The sequence below is a fragment of the Asterias rubens genome, chromosome 15, assembly GCF_902459465.1.
Source record: "Asterias rubens chromosome 15, eAstRub1.3, whole genome shotgun sequence".
Classification (NCBI taxonomy): domain Eukaryota; kingdom Metazoa; phylum Echinodermata; class Asteroidea; order Forcipulatida; family Asteriidae; genus Asterias; species Asterias rubens.
In genome coordinates, this window is record NC_047076.1 from 439817 (window position 1) to 460799 (window position 20983).

The following is a 20983-nucleotide window of genomic DNA, read 5'->3' on the forward strand; positions in this document are numbered from 1 at the left end:
ATGTTTTAGTACCTTGTAAAATTTGCCCAAAAGGACCGACTTTTTGTGTTTACAAGTACATCATGTACAAACTACATGTACAACTTACCGGTAAAACTTGAACTGTCCACGTTTGTTGTCTGAAGGATGGAAGATCTCATGTTGGGTAAGTTAACAAGGTTACTTCGACTCTTGGGGTTGTTTACATCCCGCACAGTGTTGTAAAAGCCATGATTTCTGGGCTAACTCGTCGTATACAGGAAGCCCCTACGATACAATGCTCTTCTTCTATCAAGACTGCAGTTGATTTTGCTGCTATCATGACAATCAGGACCAAACTGAAGAGGAAAGGGTCAAGGTTTTTACCGGTACTCATCTATGAAGCAAAGAACAGTATGCTTCAAAACAAAACTCAATTGATGTCACAGACAAGTAGCAAGTACAGTTTGCCTATGGATGTAAGCCCATGACAGATCCAGTACACATCAGTTTCGGTCTTACGCAGACGTGAACATTCAGAGGATGAGTGATGTTTGAAGCTTTGCATAATAATGGTTTATCGTGATCCAGAACCCCAAAGCATTATGGGTAGGCAGATGGGGCATTTGCTACCACAGTGTATGTTGTCATGCACAACGTGCGCACGCATGGCCTATTATATATCTTTGCGTGGGTTATAACATCGCCTCTCTTGATATTTTGCTGTTCGGGACATTGAATCTCTCTAGAGTAAGGGAGTGTTGGCTCTGAAAAGAGCCAGTTTCTTCTCGACATTCTGAACGGTAGGTCTATTTCTTCCTCCATGGATGGCTGAAGCAAGAAGCAGTCAGATCAGCAGAGCCAACACTCCCTCACTCAAGCAAGAGAAGAGTCCGATCAGCAGAGCCAACACTCCCTCACCCCAAGCAAGGCTCAATTTGATTTGTTGAGTTGAGGCTCAACTCAAGGAAAGCCGAAGAGATTTAATATTACATTGGATTGGATTGGGTTGTACCTGCAAGTTTACTTTTGTTTTTATACTTACAGTATATTTATGGAGATTGCCTACTCGAACTAGGCGTAGTAAGTATAGATACACTACGAGATTTGCCATTCGCCTACCACCAGTACAATACATTACATCCTCAAGTTTAGATTATTATGGACAACGTTATCAAACCCCACCTTTATCAATCTAAAAACATACCTTTATAACATCCAGTGATACTTCTGCCTTTAATGAACAGCCAGATAATCCGTTAAACGTCATATTTTGTCGCCAACGGACGCTTTTAGGTGGAATTTGGGGAAACGGAATTGACATCAAAACTCCCTCCATGTATAACTGTTTTTAAGTGAACACATGAGGGCGCACTTCGGAAACAACCACAGAGAAACCTGCTGCCCACAGTGAATTATTATGACGGCTTGCCCAAATTCATCAAAGCGCCATAATTTTTGTGTGATGATTGTGTTCACAACTGGACATTGAAATGACGTCACCATGCTGCCAAATTTGAGGTAACACAACGAAGAAACAACGGGACCATGCTCAGCACATGATCGGACAATTCAATAATGTGCAATTCTTGTTAGGCCGAGGGTGCCCTGCTCAGCAACTTGTGTGTGGCCCTTCTACTTTATAGGCCTAGGCTCGGCAACACGATGGCTGTTCTGAACAATTTGGCACTTCTTAGATTGGTGTTTCTTTATCAAATTGAACCAAAAGATGTAGTTGTTGTTTCAAAACCAACCCCAGTATCAAACACGATTCGATAAACAAACGGCACAGACAAACAATGAGCACAAAACACCAGAATAAGTTGTCAATAATATTTATTGTCAGACATAAATTTGTTATTATAACAACACGGTTCCTCGATTCATTCGAATTGGTGAGAACAAGAGGACAAGACAAAGTGTGTCCCATTTTATTCCTCAGGCGAGTCATTTGTTTACCTCTTAAAAATGTTTCATTACTGTGCATGAGATGCATACAAATAACAACAAAATGAGACCTACACTGACTGATAATAGTCCGAATTAGCATTAGGGAAAAAAATGACATCAACTTAGAAGCTTAATTTCATTCACTATTGTCTTGTTTTAACAATTATTTGTCACAAAATAATCCAAATAACATGTAAACATTTCTAGATCCATCTCAACTGTCATTAAAAAAGTGTGTCGATATGAAAGTGTGTTACGTGTTTGGAGTTCCGTCAAGAACACGCAGCCAAGAACCTGATGCAAGTTGGCTGGGAACATTTCTAAACCAAAACTACGGGTCATTTAATTGGAAGCAGTATTAGCACTATGGCTTATAATTTATATAAAATGCAGTCATCTCCAAACTCCTAAGTATTTCAATGGAGGCAAGTTACAGCGTGGATGTTTTTATCACCACATATTGTAATTAATTAATTACTCAGTTGTTTTACTTAAGATTCCTTTATGAAAAAATGAAAGCGTCTTTGGATTTGCGTCCAAAATACAAACTTTCTAAAGTTTATTAAGATTTACATGCCTGCATAGATACCAGTGTGGTCCAATCAATGGTTTGGAAACGGGTTGGAATTGTTAACTGAATTCTGCCCTTGAGTTTATTAGTTTAATACCGTTGACTCACAAGAAAGCACCGTTTGCAAACAATTGCAAAAAGCTGGATATATCATATAACTGTTTGTTTTATTATAAAACATTAGAATGACTGCCATGTCTGAACTAGTGGCTACAGCTACGGCTAGATTCAAGCATAATCATGCATTGAATGACAGTATATCCTTAGCAACACCCTTAGCAACAGTCGTAGCCGTAGCTGAGACCAGCCACCAATTCACATACGGCCCTAAACAGTAACTTGTTAAGTGAGATAAGTGCGATTGAGCAAATCGAAAACCATTTATTTGTGTGAATTTTTCGCAAATGATACCTAGCTCTTAGAAAAATAGGAACATTGAGTAGGCCAGGCCACCAGTCCTGGCACACATGTGACATTTGACATTGGCTTGAATATACTCTTTAAGATTGAATAATTTTGCTGGTTTTTCGAAGGGTAAAACAAATCGGTCATCATACTAAAATATCATCCTGCTTGTTGCAACTTGAAATGATCAATAACCCAAAGCAACAACAATGTTTCTACAATTCGAAATCTAGAATAGTTGTTAGTGTTGTTTCTTTCTCCTCAAGATAAGAGTGCTGTGATCTTTGAATAAATTGTCATAACTGTATTTACTAAAATGGATACAATCCATGAAGGATCTGTTCAACGGCCATTATACTGAGCTAGAAAGTGAAAGCCAGTCACAAAATAATACCTTATACTTTCCCAACTACCGACTCAAATTATTTCCTATTATTGTTTTTCCTTTAAAATAAATAATTTCTAGATGCCGCTTCACTGTGTTTTACTTACAAATAAAATGCTCCCGTGAAAGGATGTCCATGCATCTTTTAAATGCACTGCCTTAAAGGGAGGGTATACTTTTGGTAATAAAACTCAAACAATTAAACACCATGACAACACTTGGTAAAGAGCAGTGGATATTTGTTGATATTATAAACAATAATAAAAACAACCTCCTTTGGAGTAATGTAGTTAAATAGAAAGAGGTAAATCTTCACCACAAAAGTTAAACATAAAAAAGGCTTCGGGTATGAAGCCTTCTCAAAGCACTGAAGTAAGCAACAAGGGTGCCTTTTCTTGCTAGTTTGAATAAAATTTAAGCCCAAATTTTCACAATTTGTGTTTGTATGCATGTTATGCTTGGCTAGGCCCTACACCAAGTGTAATATTGGTCTTTGTCAACTACCAAGAGTATACCTTGCCTTTGTTAATTAATAAATGATTCCCTATGTATTTAAAACCCAAGTGCAATCTGAGGTCCCACAAGCACAATCGAATAAAAAAGTTAAGTAATGACCAACTTAACAATTCAATTTTCTTACAAACTGAATTTCGAGTGTCATGACTTTCACCACAATCACAAAAAATAAGCAAATTATTCCTCATGGAAAGTCTACAAAACCGTGTCATGAAAGTACATTTTCCTACACTTTTAAAGTAAATATCGTCTCACCATTAATAACTATATTTTCAACAACAGTATAATTATAATAACAACCTTTAAGGATATTTTAAAACAATATGAAGCGCACTTATGTACATAGTTTTTTTCTCTATTTGATACTGTACACTATACATAATGATATACAAAAATACACGGTAAAATTACATTCAATGTTAAGTCAATAATATCAGGTGACTCAGGTGAGTTGATGAAGAAGTCCTCTTGGTGCTATACAACATCAAAGTTTTCCCTGTACATTTTCCCACAGTGTTGTGTTGGAATTAGTCTGGGGCACTCGTTGACACATCGCTGGTGATGCAAAAGTTCGTTGGTAACCTTCGCCATATTGTTCATGTTATTTATCTTGTTGTTGTGTTGTCTCCCATTGAACGGATCGACAAGTTTATTTCCCGTGATATTGATGTTTTTCAAGCGAGAATTATCGAGAAACTGCGGTGCTCTCTGAATAGTCGTATTATGTGCGTTGTGAGTCCGTAATATCGCCCTCTGTCGAACATCCACGTTTAGTTTGGTGAATTGTTTATCTTCGCTTCTGAGCATGCGTGCAGCAATTAAGATGAGCCCAATTAAGATACAAGCCCCAGCGATGGGAACTGCAATCACTGCAGCTCGGAACCACACTGCCTGGTCACTAACTGCTTCATAAGGTTGCGTGTAGTGATCATCTGTAAAAACACACACAAAAATATCAACATTACAACATTGGGACAGCTTCTTATTAACGTGGCAAGGAAAACGTAAATGGTTTTCTGCTCTCTCGTATGAATCACCCAAACAGATAAGGCATCAGTCGAAAGACAAATAAAATAAATTTTTGAAGCATTTGATGAGTAAAACATTAAGACATCTATCTCCTAACTCGGCACGCTAACCTATGTCTTCATGAGTAATCCCTTAAGACGTTTTCTAAGATGATGTATTCAACAAACACAATCTTCGGATCGATAAACAGCCGTGCTTATAACAACTCCATCTACAAGCTGTATAACTATTTTTCTTAATCAAAACTCACGCAGAGAAATTGCAAATTGATTAGAAAACTAAACACGAGAGAGATCGATTGTGCACTTTCCTATCACCCGCAGCTCTGTCATACAGGGACCAATTTCATAAAGCTGCTAAGCAGTAAAACACAGCTTGACAAATTTCCAGGCACCAGCGCAGCCACAACAACACAAACGTAGTGTAATTTTTACTGGCAACCTGTTTCTGCCTAAGCAATACTATTCTGTGCTTAGCAACTTTGTGTGATTGAAATGGGGCCCGAGACACCAACTGAGACTTAATATTGCTAGGCTAGTAGTAAGTGTTAAGCACCAATACGCAAAACAACATTTTGATGTTTTTCTGGTAAGAGCTTTCCAATCACTTAAGTTCAACAGTTTCCCACAAATTACGAGCTTGTTTTCTCTTCAGTTTCTAAAATCACCCAAAAAGTATTTACAACATTTTGTTAACAATAATATTTTGTTTGTATATGATTCGCATGGCGTACTTTACTGTGATGAATCAAACACAATGTAGTCTAAGAACAAGCTGCAAACTAGTCACGGTTGAAATGGAACTGTTTGACATTTTTCTGGTGACCAGGGCTCAAGGATCAATCCAAGATGGATGACTTGAGTTGTACGTCACGGCAGCTGGTTCCATTCAACTGGTACTTTATACACGTTAGAACTAAATGTGTTTTATGCCTAAATAAACGCTTTGTTGACTACATTCAAAATACGCATGATAAAGCCCCTTTAGCTTCAAACTCTGAAATTGTGTTTGGAAAAGTTTCAAAAGGGAATGTTGAAAGCCACGCTCCATTTCGTATTCTGAACAGAACTGAAAATGAAAAATAACAACCTTCATTTGTGTATACCCCGAAGCATAGGCCGCCGTATTATCAAAGTAAATATGTTTATCCAATTTTCAAATGAGCTTCAGGGTTTACCTAATGCAGGAAAAGACTAATTGATGGAGTAGTTTATGTATGTGTAGTTTTTCCTTAAACTTTTGCAAAACGAGCCACAGCAAAATGTGGTGAGGACCACAAAGCACATGAAGGTTGGGCTTTGCACATTATTGATACTAGGCGGTGGGTGGTCTTATTAGTCGGGTGCTTGGCAAATGAAAAAAGTACAGCACTCTGACTAACAGTAAAGTAACATTATTAAGTTTGTATAATGTCATTGTATCAACCATTTCCACTACATGTATACATCAGATATGAATTGGAAGTTGTGAATGAGGTATTGTCAACATGCAGTTTGAGACACTCGATGCAATCCAACAAAGCCCTTATATTAGTAACATCCGCAAACATAACAATGCCTCCAGTGCATTTTATATCTCACTAACTTCCAACAATACATCTGCAGCAAACCCAATATGAATCAGTATTTTTCTGCCAACAGAAGAGAAGTTCAACGGCCGCTCCGGGACAATACCATGACAGAGCCTGGACCCTCGTCAGGCGGAAGAAACTACCCCGAACCCACGCATCATTACCCAACAAACGATGTTCCCTTCGCCTCATTAAACCACGTATTCACCGACGGTGTTTTTGAAGCGAAGCCCCGGCGAAAGATGTCGGTGCAAACACCGGTAGTCAACCGATGGCTCACTCGGGAATTATGGACAACTTCGGCCGCCAGACTTTCCCTTTGGTACCCAGTTCTCACGCTCATTTCGGAGCCAATGTTTCCCGGTCTCTCGTTTATTCTCATAAGATCTCAATACAAGATAAATATTTTTGAATTTGGTTAGCGAGACTTTGGCGAGTATCTAAAATGACGCCTGATTAATAACATTGATGAATGCTTATTCCATGAACGACTACAAACTCAATGTGGCGTTAGTAATGTTAACAATACCAATGCCATTACCAATGCAAATAAACCTTCACAATACAAATGGAAGGTTCCATGTGAAATTTCATCAACTCGGTTGTGGTACGATGCAGTAATTTCGCACAGTGGACTGGATCCCATGGTTTGCTTCTTAAAAAGGTTTCACCCGCTACATCCATAAAACTACAGATACCTTGAAAGCAGACACCAAACTGCAAAATTCTTTTACAATATTCTTTTCCCAAATTAAAATACGAATGTTAAAAGAAAGACCAATGTTTGAAACAAAAAAAGGTCACATTCAAATAATTATCATAAAATCTCTGCGGAAATGTCCGTCCCAGACAGCTGAAACAGCTCACAATACGGACCAAAATACTAAACAATTGTTTATTTAACCTAGGCGTACAGCTCCATAAAGCACTTCGAACAAAATGTTCAAACAAACCCAGTCTTTCCACTATCTTATCGATCGTTTATTACGCATAACACGTACGAAGCAGTCTCCAAACAACGCACAATTTGAAATGAAAATGTTCAGTTATTTTGTAGCAAATGATGACAGTCAGATCACAGAGCTATCTTCATGGTCAGTTAATAACCCACGAGAGGCAATTATCCCAGCCCGTTGTCTTATCAAAGACAACCTCCCGCTCTCCCATACGTTTTACTGACCTTGGCGGCACGTGGCATACAAAATGAAATTAATTTTTCCCTCGCCGAGCTGGATACAAAACACCAGGGGGAGAACACCGCTTAATGGAAAAGCCGCGCTTTTATATTGGCAAATAATGAGCGTAAAAAGATAAAGTAAACAAGGGGTCAACGACATCGGGAAATAATAGGGGGTAAGTTCACAAGGGGGAATGTCTATTCATTAATGGCATTTTTTAAATGAAAATGCTGGTACAATTGGTTTACTAAGAAACTACTGAAATAATCAGTGTATCATGCAATCTGTGTAGGCATATATTTCTTGTTTAGTATTTGCTTGCTGCGAACTACGCATAGCAATAGCTCTATGGTATAACTGAGAACGTGTCCGACTTATTTAATTGACTTGGCTACGGCTTTGGCTATTGCCGTATGGTTCCAACCATAGCCGCTTCCAAGATCTCGGTCTTGAGACACAACTAACCTACCATCAATTGACATAAATCAACGGAGGTCAAATTCTTTTGTATTAACGGCAACCTCTACGGAGGTCAGAACTCAAGTGGTATGCCTTATGCAGATAAGAAGTAACTATAAGTAGGCGTACTTGCGGATAAAACAATGTGTAAAATATGATCTTTTGTGGAAGTGTTGGTATCGACGTTTCGAACAAATCTGCTCGTCTTCAGGAGAAAAAAAGACGAGTAGAGTCGGCATATATACTGTTCGAAACGTCGAAACACCTGCTCTACACAGAACCAACTCTCCTCTAAAAGTTATTTTACAAAAGGATGTACCCGCAAGTTTACTCTTTATAATTTATAAGATAGTATCTTATTTTCCAAACCAACAAAGCTTCAAACATCACCTATGTCTTACTATTTTTTAGATCAAACCTGGGAAGTAAGGAAAATTGTTTACATGTTCACGAGTTTTTGACAAACTTAAAAAGTTAAAACGAGTAGCAATCAGATTAACTTTGATAAAAATCTAGACTCATAAACATTAAATTTTAAATACCAATCTTACGTTCCTTCGAATTCGATCAATGTCTTGTTCCTTACGAGAAAACAAAATCATCACGATCGATTAAAAAAAAAGTAAATGCAGTAGACCTTCTTTTTATAATTTCCCATGATATTAAAAGAAAACAATTGATCTGAGACCAAAACAAAACAAAACAAGATCCATGAAGGCTAAATCTATCTGTCTGCTTAGTTAACTGTCGAGACATCGCCAGTATTCAACTAAAAAATTGATGTGTGCGATGGATGGCAGACATCGTTCTCAACTCTTTGTCTGCCCAACAGTTTGCCGATATTTTGAACGGCCTTGTACTGTCTGCATGAGCCTAAACGACGACGGCTTTTCTAGACGCTATCGAAAATTGAAAACATAAATTTAGGGGCAACATTGTTTGCGTAGCTTATTATAATAATGCTACGTTGATTCTTCTGGTCCCATTGCACAGTGTTGCGGATGGTTCTTTGATGTTTATTAAACAATAGGAATTGATACAGTGGAAGGAGCGACAATTATTCGTCATCGAAGAAGAATAAATAATACCTTTGTGTTATTAACCATAAAGACGGTTATACTTCCGTACTGTTGTTAATGACATGTTCTGTGTCTCTGTTCTTTGCTTGTTGATGTAACTGTCTCTGTTCTTTGCTTGTTGACGTAATTATTTCTGTGTGTTTTTTTTATTGGTTTGTGTTTAACAAGGGTCCCCATTTAGTGCAACAAAGATAATAAAATAAATTAATAATGATATAACATAAATCACAAATTCCAGAACAAATCAGTGAAGTACAAACATTCGTTCATCAAAATTCTGCTCAATTTGTTTAACTCCAGAAATTCCCCCATTTGTTTTTTTACGTCATTCAGAGAAATGAAACTTGTTTATGTCTTTTAAGATTTTTGAATAAAAAACAAAATAACACCCATTCAATCCAAATAATATTGACTAGTCTTATTGACTAGTCTTTGACAACAACCCACAACAGACGTTTATAGAATCTCTTAGAAGACCTGTCGTATATCTCCATCCAGCCAGCCAGCCAGGGTCAAGACACAAACACACAATTGAGATGAATGCTGTCAACATTGGATCCAAACCGTCATAAATCCGAGCGGGTACCAGTTGTTAGCCTTCGACACCATTACCCCAAACGGGTTCAACTTTGTGCATACTGCTGTAACTTTCACTCGTTCTGGAATACCGGCCGATAAACCTGAATCTCTGGGCAATAAATTGGGTCAATTTCAGACCCTTCTCGAAAGGCTATGGGTCCATTGGACCTCCATGATGGAGCAAAGAAAGGGATCCGTGTGTCAACGACTCTTTGCAACCTAGCTGCTGTCGATTTCACCAAACTCTTCTAAACTTAGGATTAATCTTGTGACTTGAGACGAGTTAAGTGTCGTACGGTATCCATAACGTTAGGAAATCGTCTTAACTCGAGAAAGCATCTGCAGCAGGCCATGCTACTTTGTCATGCTGCCACAATCTTGATCTTGTTCCCTGTATCCAATACCAGAAATGACTAATAACATTCGCTGTACACAAAAGAACCAGACTGTTTCTCCTTATATTTTGGTAAATTGTGTACGACTCAAAAGCTTGTGGCTGCGACTCGTGAATGAAATAAACCAGAATGCACGACGACTGCAGTGCGAAAAGAATACCATATGAGTGCAATTCATTCAAAGTTTACGAATTTCCAGAAATACAACTCTTTAGACTTAAAAGTACCGCACGGACGTGTATGTTCAAATCCTGTTTGATATTTCTTAAAACCACCAGCGATATCATATAATTAAGTACAAAATCTTCAAATCGATACAGTTTTTCAGTCTACACTTCAATAAAGACCACTCTATATGATCTAAACGTACGATCGATCATCTTGATAAACGCTCTTTATTACCATGATAATAGTGTAGATTGTAGCAGTCAGGTCTAATGGCAATAGTATAGAGATCGTAGTAGCAGTCAGGTTGGCACAAGGCACTGACTCATCAACCAAGGCAGCTATCTATAATCGCTTTCTCCACAAAAGCCCTCAGGGTCAGTATACAGTTATAATGCCCAGGGAACGGTTAGTTACCAGACCCGTGCGTCGTTGCCCTAGGCCATAGCTGTCTGAAGTGCCTGGGCCGAGCATCATTGACTTTGACATAGAGTGTCTGTTGGTTTTACCATCGAGATATTCCATCAACGAGTTGAAACATCTCAGGGGAATAGTGCAATGAACTGCGCATTTATCTCCCCTGAGCATCCCCAAAAGACCGCAGGAAACTTGCAAAAAAATACACAGAATTAACCGAGATTAATCTCAACTCGCTTCAGTCGACTGAGCGTTTCTATGACAACTTTAGTGTGTAGTGTAGACGGCCTAAGGTTACCACACTGTTTGCGACAATGTAACGAAAAAGTGATGAAATGTAACTGGCACCTAGCCTTCTCTCAGGGAGACATACACAATAAAATATCTTCTGTCCTTTAAAATGACCAAAATACATCTATCAAATTTAGCTTCTCTTATAGGGCGACACACCTTTATTAAAAAAAGTAATGAAAAATGTTGACGAAATTCCTTCCATTTCAAATCTTAGCCGTCAAAACGAACATCCAACTCCATACAAAAAGTATAAAATATAAAGAAACTTTACAACCGTTTTATGTTTCGATAAAAATAGACGTTAACCATCATTGATCACTAACTCCTTATGGGTATTATCTGCTTACGATTTCACTCTTAAACCATTACACTAAAGAACACAACCTTCATTTGTTGATGATAAAGTTAAGAATAAAACTCAGTCGTTTCAACTTTCAAGACGAGGTCCAAACAGCTCCACCTCCCACATTATGACGACAATATTAGTTCTAAAAAGAGTAATATACGACATTTTCTGACAATCTCCCATCGAAGCTTGGGACGCTCTTAAGATATTGAGACTCTTAAGAAACACAAACAGACATAAAAAAAGCAGTTTTATGGCAAGGTGGAAAATATTGTATATATTTGGTCTTAAATACGAGCAGAAAGTCGTTATGGATTAAGGACAAGGAGTTTTAACGGCAGTTCAGAACGCATTAAGATGCAAAGAACTCTTCGTCTGCATTTAATGGGCATCCAAAGAAAAGTTTATGTTATTGTTTTGAAATATCACTAATTGTAATTGCCACGAAGCTTCAATTAAAAATAACATAAAAAACAACAACATTTATTTCTTTAAATGTCTCTTAAGATACTTGCACAGTGAGAGACCGCTCACACCACTTGATGACTATGACGTCAAATGACGTGGCATAGTTAAACTGTGACTTATCTCAATATCATATTCCCATCACCACAACAGACAGATACAAAATCTTAGTGCAAATCTTGTCTCTGATCGTTAATAATTAAATTTACTTCATCCCAGCCAATGAGTCATCGGCTCGTAAAGGGTTGACATTCAAAAACACAAACACAATTTAGACAAAAGAATATTTTTCTTGTCACTTCACCGCGGAAGTGTGAAAATATTAATGCGTCTCTTGCAACAGATTTCCGGCTCTGTCGTAACAGTGTCGAGATGAGCCCGAGGTCTGTTCTTAATACTCTAACAAAACATGTTCCAAAGCCCAGAGCAAGCCAAGTTCATCTACCGTGGAACTCTGACTCAGTCTTTACCATAAATCAAAGCCTCGTAAGGCCCGTCACCCGGCTGCCAAGATGAAACATTGAGATTGGGGTTGGAGTTGGCCACCGTAGATTGTTATAACCGTGATGCGTAGTGGAGATGGCGAGGGGCCCCTGGCTTGGTCCAACCAGGCCCCGGTCGCTGACGGGACTCTGTGGCGTCGACGCCGTCAAGAATTTCTAGTCCCTGTGCTAAATTGCGCCAACTGCGATCGTTGGATGAGTTATTGTAAACTCATCTCAGCCCCCCCCCCCCCCCCCAACCAGGACCAAGAACTCATCTCGACGATTGGAGAGGATGTGATACGTCATTGGAGTTTGGGATAAGGCAATTAGGCTCAGGCTAGTCGGCGCAATGATTAATTGATTGAATGAGTTTAGTTCATTACGTGAGCTGGGGTGGTTGCTTTAAAGCACACGTTTCAATGGGTTAGGAACTACCAGTTGCCGATGGAGGATTGTAGTTAGTGGAAAAAGAGAAATCTTCAAGAAAAGATGATATTTCTTCATTCTTTAAAAGGAGATGCGAAATATTGGTTAGGAAATATTTTAGAATACAGGTAAAGCAGTGAAAAAATGTTTTATAAATGGCCTTTTTGCTGAAAAGCAGTTGCAAAAGCCAACTCTATTTTCTCAGTTAATTAATTTATAAGATAAATTGACTTGAAAAACATATAATCCTACCTCAACTCTCAAATTACAATTGTAGAATTAAAAAGGTTCTTGAAAAAGAGTATTCTTTGTTTTATATCATCATGGGTGTAACTGAGTGACATCACATGCCTATAATCCAAATGAAGCTTGACCAAGGAAGTCAACCTGTGTTATAGATCAACCTCATGGTGTATCACACAATAACAGCGTAAACACAGAAACACAGGGCGGATTTCCGACTCGTAAACACATCAAGTACAAGCCAGACTAAGGGGCTTCAAATCAGGAAGGACCCTCAATCAAGAAAGACTGAGGAGATGGACTAACCAGGGAACTAATAAATTTTACAGCTTCCATTTGCCAACTGAAAAACAACGAATGTCCTGTTTACTAGCAGTAGAGTAAAGGAAATGGACCTCATCTGGAAAATCAGTATTTGTAAAATATTTCCCCAAGTTGAAGATTATTTGGCATTTGTTTTTGGAAGATTACATTTATCACAAATTTTGATCCTTAATTTGACTTGGCGAATTAAAAACAAGGGGTAAAATATTAAGAAAACTGTATGGGTTTTAAATTATTTTAGTGCAAATATTTCTTCGTTAAGATCCGAAATACTTTGAAAGGAATACCATCTCAAGGGGTTTATTCTCTTCCTAAACAGCAAACTCATCAAAAACCATAAATTTAATTAATTATCTGCTCGAAATCGAACCACAATTTGCTCGTGACATTTTCGTTATTAAAGGCGATATTGTCTAGTTTTCCCTGAACAGTTCGTTAAACTCTTGATTAATCCTCATGTCAACATCCCTTCCTCCACGTTGTAACAAGCTACAAACAAGCTCTGCATCAACTGAGATAATCCCAAATTACGGAGCACTGCTCCTCACACTTGCCTCATCTTCAATAATTTGGCTCACACACCCACAAGGTGGTAGGAGGAAAACAACTATCCTGCCAAACAAAATAAGACTAAATTTGATTTGATGTCTTCTACCTTCACTTTAAGTACAGAAAGTTCACCGCTATCAAGGCTCTCTATATCAGTCGCTTAAATAAATATTTATTTGACTGCGATACGGTCGATTGGTAGTACTTTCATCCGAGTCTCATTGGTAGTGCACATCGACTGGCTGGCACCAAGACCAACAACTCCATCATTAACCATTAAATATCAAGGCCTACTTATAGGTCTGGTATCCTACCTCCATCTACCGCCACACAACAGTAACACATCATAGCGCCTGATTGACTCAAAGATATTGATGAGATGAAGTTGGCTCCATGATAAAAGTGCAAGCAACTTTTAAATGGATGTAATGATGAAAGATGAAGTTAATGAGCCAAGACAAATGAATGCGTGGCGACCTTGTTTTACTTTATACATAATGTAGAGATTGTTTTAAATAGAATGCGAACACTGGGTTTAGGTCAACTCTGCTGAATTAATACAAACAAATGCTGGAATTTATAACTTTTTAATTTGTCCCTGAAACTAATTGCAGATCATTATTTTATTCCTGGGTTACAAATTTATTTGTACACACCTGACATTTTCAAACTTTCAATGACAAAGTGGGACAGACAGATCGTGGTCATCTTCCAAGCATCCATCTTCGGATATGACTTATATAAAGGTCACTGGGCAATTTTTAACGATTTCATCAAATTGATTGTGCATTTATATGTTGAGCTCCTGGTTAATGTATTGTATTGGTCAAGAGAGGCCTTCAATGCATTTGTTTGGCAAAACGAAACAATAACTTAGTAAGTAAAACATTTGTTTGTTGATTTTGATTTATATTTTTCAAATTGCTAAAAAACATTAGTTTAATGACCATTGGATTTGGATCATTGTGAACCTGAAAAGGAAATTGATGACTTCATAGCACCGAGCCAACGCAACGGTATAGGGCCTATTTTAAAAGGCATAGAGTATCACAAAAAGGATACTCCCAACATAAAATGTTGAAGACTTTATCCACAACATTATCAACAGCAACACCTCACAATGGTTAAGACGTTATCAGAAACTCTTTGTGCCTTCCACAATAATGCATTTGCCTGTCATGGCTTAACCTTCGTGCTCTGCCGCATTAAACCATCCGAATATTCTTCCATAATTTGCGATTTGCTGTGGCGGCACAGATGCTGAAAATTACAGATGAATTTTCTTGATCTCTGTGACAAATGGTGCGGATTGAAACTCTACTTTGAGAGGAATAAATAAATGGTGAGGGGACTGCAGCCGTGAAGTCACTAATGGTAGACACATCTGGGAGGCAACCTGCCCGCAGCTAATTTCATCATCAATATTTATTTACAAATTTCTTGTTTAAAGTTAAATCCAAGTGGTGAATTTGTCACAAATAAACCCTTGCTATTATCTGTATCACCTCTGGACTGGAGAAAATTGTTGAAAGCTCAACAACAATGCACACGGTTTACCCCCAAAACAAGCCCCCATAAATGCAAACAAAAGTCTGAAACTAAAGGCATTTACTCTCTGAAGTTTAGATGCACAGAGCTAAGGAACAATATCCTCAACATTAGAGAAGATAACAGAGCAATATTTCTATAAAAGTGAAAATAACTGCAGTTTTTCTTCATCGGACTGACTTTTAATAACAAGTCTGAATTCAGATGAAAGCCTTTGAAATGCCCAATCCTTGCTTTTATAGAGCAAAGACAAATACAGCATATCTGATTATAAACCAGGTACACTTTAAAAAGTCTGAATTCAGATAAAAGTCTTAACTTTCTCATCTCTGAAATTATCAAAAGTTCAACAACAATGCACACAGGCTTTAACGCATAAAAACCAAAACCCTTCTTAAAAAAGTATTTCATTTGCTCCTTGAAAGTGTGCCAACACCCCCACCTGCTCCACACCCACCTCCAACCCAAAGAAACCCAACAGACAGAACCAGTGAAAACCCAAGGCAAGCGAGCAATCGCTCAGCCTCGGAGCGGGTAAACCGACCGGGTAACCCCCCGGGAATGACCCGTAGTTCTACCCCAACGTCAACCGAGTCAGACGGGGCGAGGAGTGATTGAAGCTCTCGCCTTGACTGCAAGACCCGTGGGTTACTTCTCGTTTGACGATGATAGCAAAAACCAAAGGTGGTTTCAATTTTCTGAAATACGACACCCTACGACGATGTGCATCTGCTCTCTGCCAATCGCTAAAATGACACAATTTGATTATTGGAGAGGATAGGATAATTATGGAAACTGAACTTGAGAGGAGCATGGAGCAATAATGAGAGGAGAAAAGAGTAAAGCTTCCTTTATGTATGTGTGTCTGGATTGTTCTTGTCATGTGATGATTATATCTAATTATCATTGGTTAAGGACAGGTGGGTACAGACCAATCAGGGTTATTCCCTGGGTACCATTCTCAGTCCCCAAACAATAGCAGGTCATCTTGGTTAAATCTAAAACTCCACTCAGACGTGTCATGACATTGAACCTTGAGTCTCCTCGACCTTGATATAAACTCCAACACAGCATTTCTCGTTTAATTTCGACTTTATTATCATTACCTCAAATCACGTACGGTGACGGTGAGGATGATTGCTTCGTCACAATCAGTGTTACAATTTCAAGACAAGATGAACATAATTTGCAAAACTAAAATCTGATTTTAAAAGTAACTGGAATATTACTTCTTTAATATAATATAAGGCTGAACAATGACTTCGGCCAGTGCATGTTAAACAAAGTTAACTGCCGAAAAATTAGAACCCAGCTATCTTAAACCCTTGCTTTATGCTTAAACACAACTGGCTTACTTTTTTTGCGTGACATTGAAAACCAACACATTAAAGTTTCCTTCTCAAAAAAAAAAGGGCGAGAGGGGTAATTCTTCATATCTATATATAATATGAATTAAACTTGTTGGTGTGATCCTCTAAACTACTTGAACCATGGAGGTAGGCTTAGCTCCATGCTTGAACTGACATTATGCTTTCTGGGGTCCTTGATCGAGTTGATATTGAACAGACGTAGAAATAATGTTTGCGGATCCAAAGACTTGGTGTCACTGTGGGTCAGAAACGTTTACCACCGGGTTATCAAAACTCTATTAACGGCTACCACAGACAGGAGGGGAGAAGGGGGTCGTGGTTTGGTATCACTAAAACATCTGGTCTGTAGAACACTCTTCAACCTTCATTCAATCTATGCTTTCACTTTCAGCACGGGACGATGGTTCATAGGAGTAGTTGAGCTGACAAAATAAAGGCACACCGTGTTCACGTTTTGTGTAATCAACCGTCAAATAACAAACCTGTAATTTTTTCCCGAATACAGTGTTTTTAATCGGGAAAATTAAAGAGAAAACCATGCACAATTTGCAGGATATCATCAGTAAAACTGTCCTTAATTTTGGTTGTATGTAAACCGAAATCAGTTAGATCTTAGGTTTTCATACAAATTTCTCGAACATGTCTTCATTTCAGAGGAAAACATTTCACACAGAAACCGTATGTTTTCAGACACCATTGAAACAACCAGCCATGTATAGGCCTCTATGAAGAAAAAGCATAACCCTTGACCAGTTCTCAATGATCCGACTTTGATGTTAATCTCCTCTCAAGATTATAGGCTAATCTCTTTTAAAGATTCGGCTTTTCTTGAGAGCTTAGCAAAGTTGGCATCTTCAACCAGAAATTAAAACGTTAGTCTGAAGCTCAACTTGGAAGCAACGTTTAAAAATGTCCAAAATGCCAAAGAAACTGTCTCCAATCTACAAAACTGACACGTTTTATCAATTTACAAAATAAAATGTGAGAGTACTTTTGCTATTCATGAAATGTGTTTGAAACAGTTGATTTCTTGAAGACGAAGCATACTTCTACAATGTGCACAACTACACTCCTTTAAGGACCCATTTACGCTTTCGAGAGCTCAACTGGGATTTTTCGGGTTGAAGGAATCTGTCACATCGAATACGTCACCTCGTTATGTGATCCTTAAGTTGCAATGTGGTCAGTATACTGCGTCGAGATATGGGCACATACCTTTCTCGTTGGTTACTTTACATTAATCCGCCTCAAGAAGCCTACAGGATCAAATGACATGTCCAAGGAGGTGTGGTTTGTGCACGTACTGGTAAAGGCATCATGATCTTCTTGAAATAAGGAAAGCTTTATAGCAACTTGAAAATGTTTATTGCATGAAAGTACAACCTTGCGAAAGCCAGTCAGAGACAGTTGCCAAACGGGGAACGATCTTATCCAACAATTTTGCAGAGCAAAGTTATTTAAACTGAACAAGCTTTGTGCGAAAATGTTCCAGTAGTTATTTATATATGCCATTTGTGTGGCATTTTCTCTCTGCCTATACAGTGAAATGCATTCACTGCCAAACATAAACATGAGGCACAGTAAAATAAAGAGTTTGAACACAAAGATCGTTGGATATTCCCTGGTAACTAATTATTCCCAAGTTTAGATACCCGCACAAGTCAACTATACCTCATTATTAATAATACCACACAGCAAAGTAATGTTATTAGCTTTCATTCCACACTATGGTTTAATAAGCAAACGATAGGTCGACGACCAGTCAGATTGAATCATTGAATAAGGGTCAGTGAAGATGGCATCAACCTTTTTTGTTGTTGTCCCAGCTATACAACAAACAGCCGTTAAGTAATTTAGTGAAATGATTTAAACGACGCTAAACGGCTGTAGGAGTGAAGTTGTGAGTCCAATCTTTGGACTTTCACTCAAGGCGCGTTTTGCATAGAACACGAAATCTTCAGGTAGGCTTCGCAGTACTAGAGCTGAAACAAATTGGTATATTTTTGCATAAAATTCAGTAGGCTACTACTTTAGTTAGCGATTCCCGGTAATGACATTTCTACCAATAAGTAAATAATAAAAACAAAGTATAGATGCAGTTTTTATACTTCAAGGAGGTAACGAAGGCGATTGCCTCCGTGCCCTCTGGCTATCGCCTTGGTGCCCTTGAAATGCTCCAGTAGAAAGTTTTGAAAATGCCCTGGTGCCTTTTCAAAAACGAAACATACAGGCATTTATGTTCAAAAGCGCAATACCAAACTACAACATCTATACAACAACACGATGGAGTAAAACAGCAAAGAGTGAAAAATAATAATATTAAATGGAAGTGTTTTCTTTCTCAATCATCAAACAGCCGTCGTTCACCCAAGCCGGCTTGGTAGTTACCAGGCAGTGACGACGTGGCATGTTTGCGCGGGACTGTGCGCAATATTTCAAGGCGGCTTCGATTGTTCACCATTCACACGCGTTACTCTTAAATCATCCATGTCGAGGCGCAGACGACAGCGCAATGCTAATGGATTAAACGGACATGATCTGCTTAATCGCTTGGATTTTGTTTTTGATCCAAAGTCAGATTAAGAACATGAATCAGTAAACATGGAATCCATGCAAACGTTGAACACCAAGGCTCTTGAATGTGAGAGACATAGTCCAGACCTGGCTCTCAAATAAAGTGAAATTCAGCATTGCAGAGACGAATGAACAGCCTGGGGAAATGAATTTCAGAAAGCCAATTTTTCAGCTACGAGAGACGACAAAAAGGAAAAATTTGAAAGAGTTTAGCGGATTCACCTTTCTAATTGACGATTATTGAAACCCAAACAAAAGCAGTAACCATTTTATGGATAAACTTTTGTAATAAATAGCGAAGAAGACGTCCACTAAAGTAAACTTTATAACTGATATTTCAATAATTGTTATCACAGCCAAAGCATTAGCAACATCACTAAAGGATGCCTTAAAACATCTTAACATCTGTCAGGACACATATGACCGTTATTGCAATAATTATTGAGCAAACCGACCGTTTTGACCCAAAACGTTCAGGAATAAGTTTTAAGTAAGTTGCCTTGAACAAAAGCCACCTGACGTTAAAAAACCGCATCACCAAAATCACATTCTTCCAAGTCAAAAAAATAAGGTTAGAAAGTGAAAACCACAGGAAAGAATGAGACCCAGTTGTCAGTGATTCTCACACACGCAGATGGTCATCCAGGGGTTGCAACAGCGCCAATAATGACCCACTAATCAGAGATGACACGCCCGGATAATCAGCCCTCATCACGGCATCGCAAGTTGCCGAAGTAAGGTGATATCCCCGTAATTAAATTACTTTATGTACTTCATTGGACGATTGGGAAAGCATATCTTATTTACAGAGTTGGTTACAAACATTGCGCGTTATTTACCGAGAAGTGCTGATTTGGATAGTCAACAAGAGATCGTGTATTTGTTATCAGACGATTTCCTTAAAACTTAAACAAAAACCTCTAAAAAGCTGTGAAGTTTTGCCGTAACACAACCAATGACAATGAATCTGTATGAATCTATAGAATCTGTAGACAGAATGCATGAAATAGGGGGATGGACTGGGAAGGACGGCGAATGCAATGTTGGAAGAAACACATCGTTATTATAGAACCACGCGTAGAATTTTGAGATTGGAAACACAACCCACAGTTGGGCTTAGTTCTTAATTGGTATAAATGAAAGCATGATGAATTGCAACCATTTTAAACGCGGCAGTCAACTTTTATACAATAACTTTTTTCCTCACAGAACTGTTTCGGTACAACTTAATGGAGGTAGCTACCTCCATGTGCCGAGTATACAGTGATATACACATCGGTGTTATACAAATTATATTCCCAATGCAAAAGTATTTAAACACTTATTAAATCAACTTACCAATCAACTTATATTCTTGATTTGGCCTGTCTTGACCCGTCCTGACCTTCGACCCGTCTACATTGTTACACATACTCTCAAAGCAGCATGCTAACTCCTGAAATCTAGCTGATTCGGTCTCGGGAGCAGGGGTAGATGTGGATTCATTAGCCCTGGCAATCTCTTCACATTTCTCCATCGTGATTGACTCGATACATCCATGAAGATAAGGATCATCGGACTCAACATCACTGTCTACAAGCTGGGAGTAACAGCCAAGTTGAGATTCGCACATGTAGTTATAAGATGCACAGCGTGGTGAGTTACAATAACAGTGAAATTGACCTGCAAATAACAAAATAAAACCAATAATTATTACAATCGTC

General features: G+C 38.4%; 1 protein-coding gene across 1 annotated transcript in view; it reads right to left on the reverse strand.

Annotated features, from left to right (window-relative positions):
• Positions 1-1777: 1777 nt before the first annotated feature.
• Positions 1778-20983, reverse strand: part of LOC117300122 (BMP and activin membrane-bound inhibitor homolog) — a 43198-nt gene continuing 23992 nt past the window's right edge. The window contains exons 2-3 of the mRNA XM_033783825.1: positions 20619-20942; positions 1778-4717 (exon numbers count right to left, since the gene is read on the reverse strand). Coding sequence (XP_033639716.1) covers positions 4260-4717; positions 20619-20942 — 782 coding nt within the window. The 3' untranslated portion in view covers positions 1778-4259. The remainder of the gene's footprint in view (positions 4718-20618; positions 20943-20983) is intronic.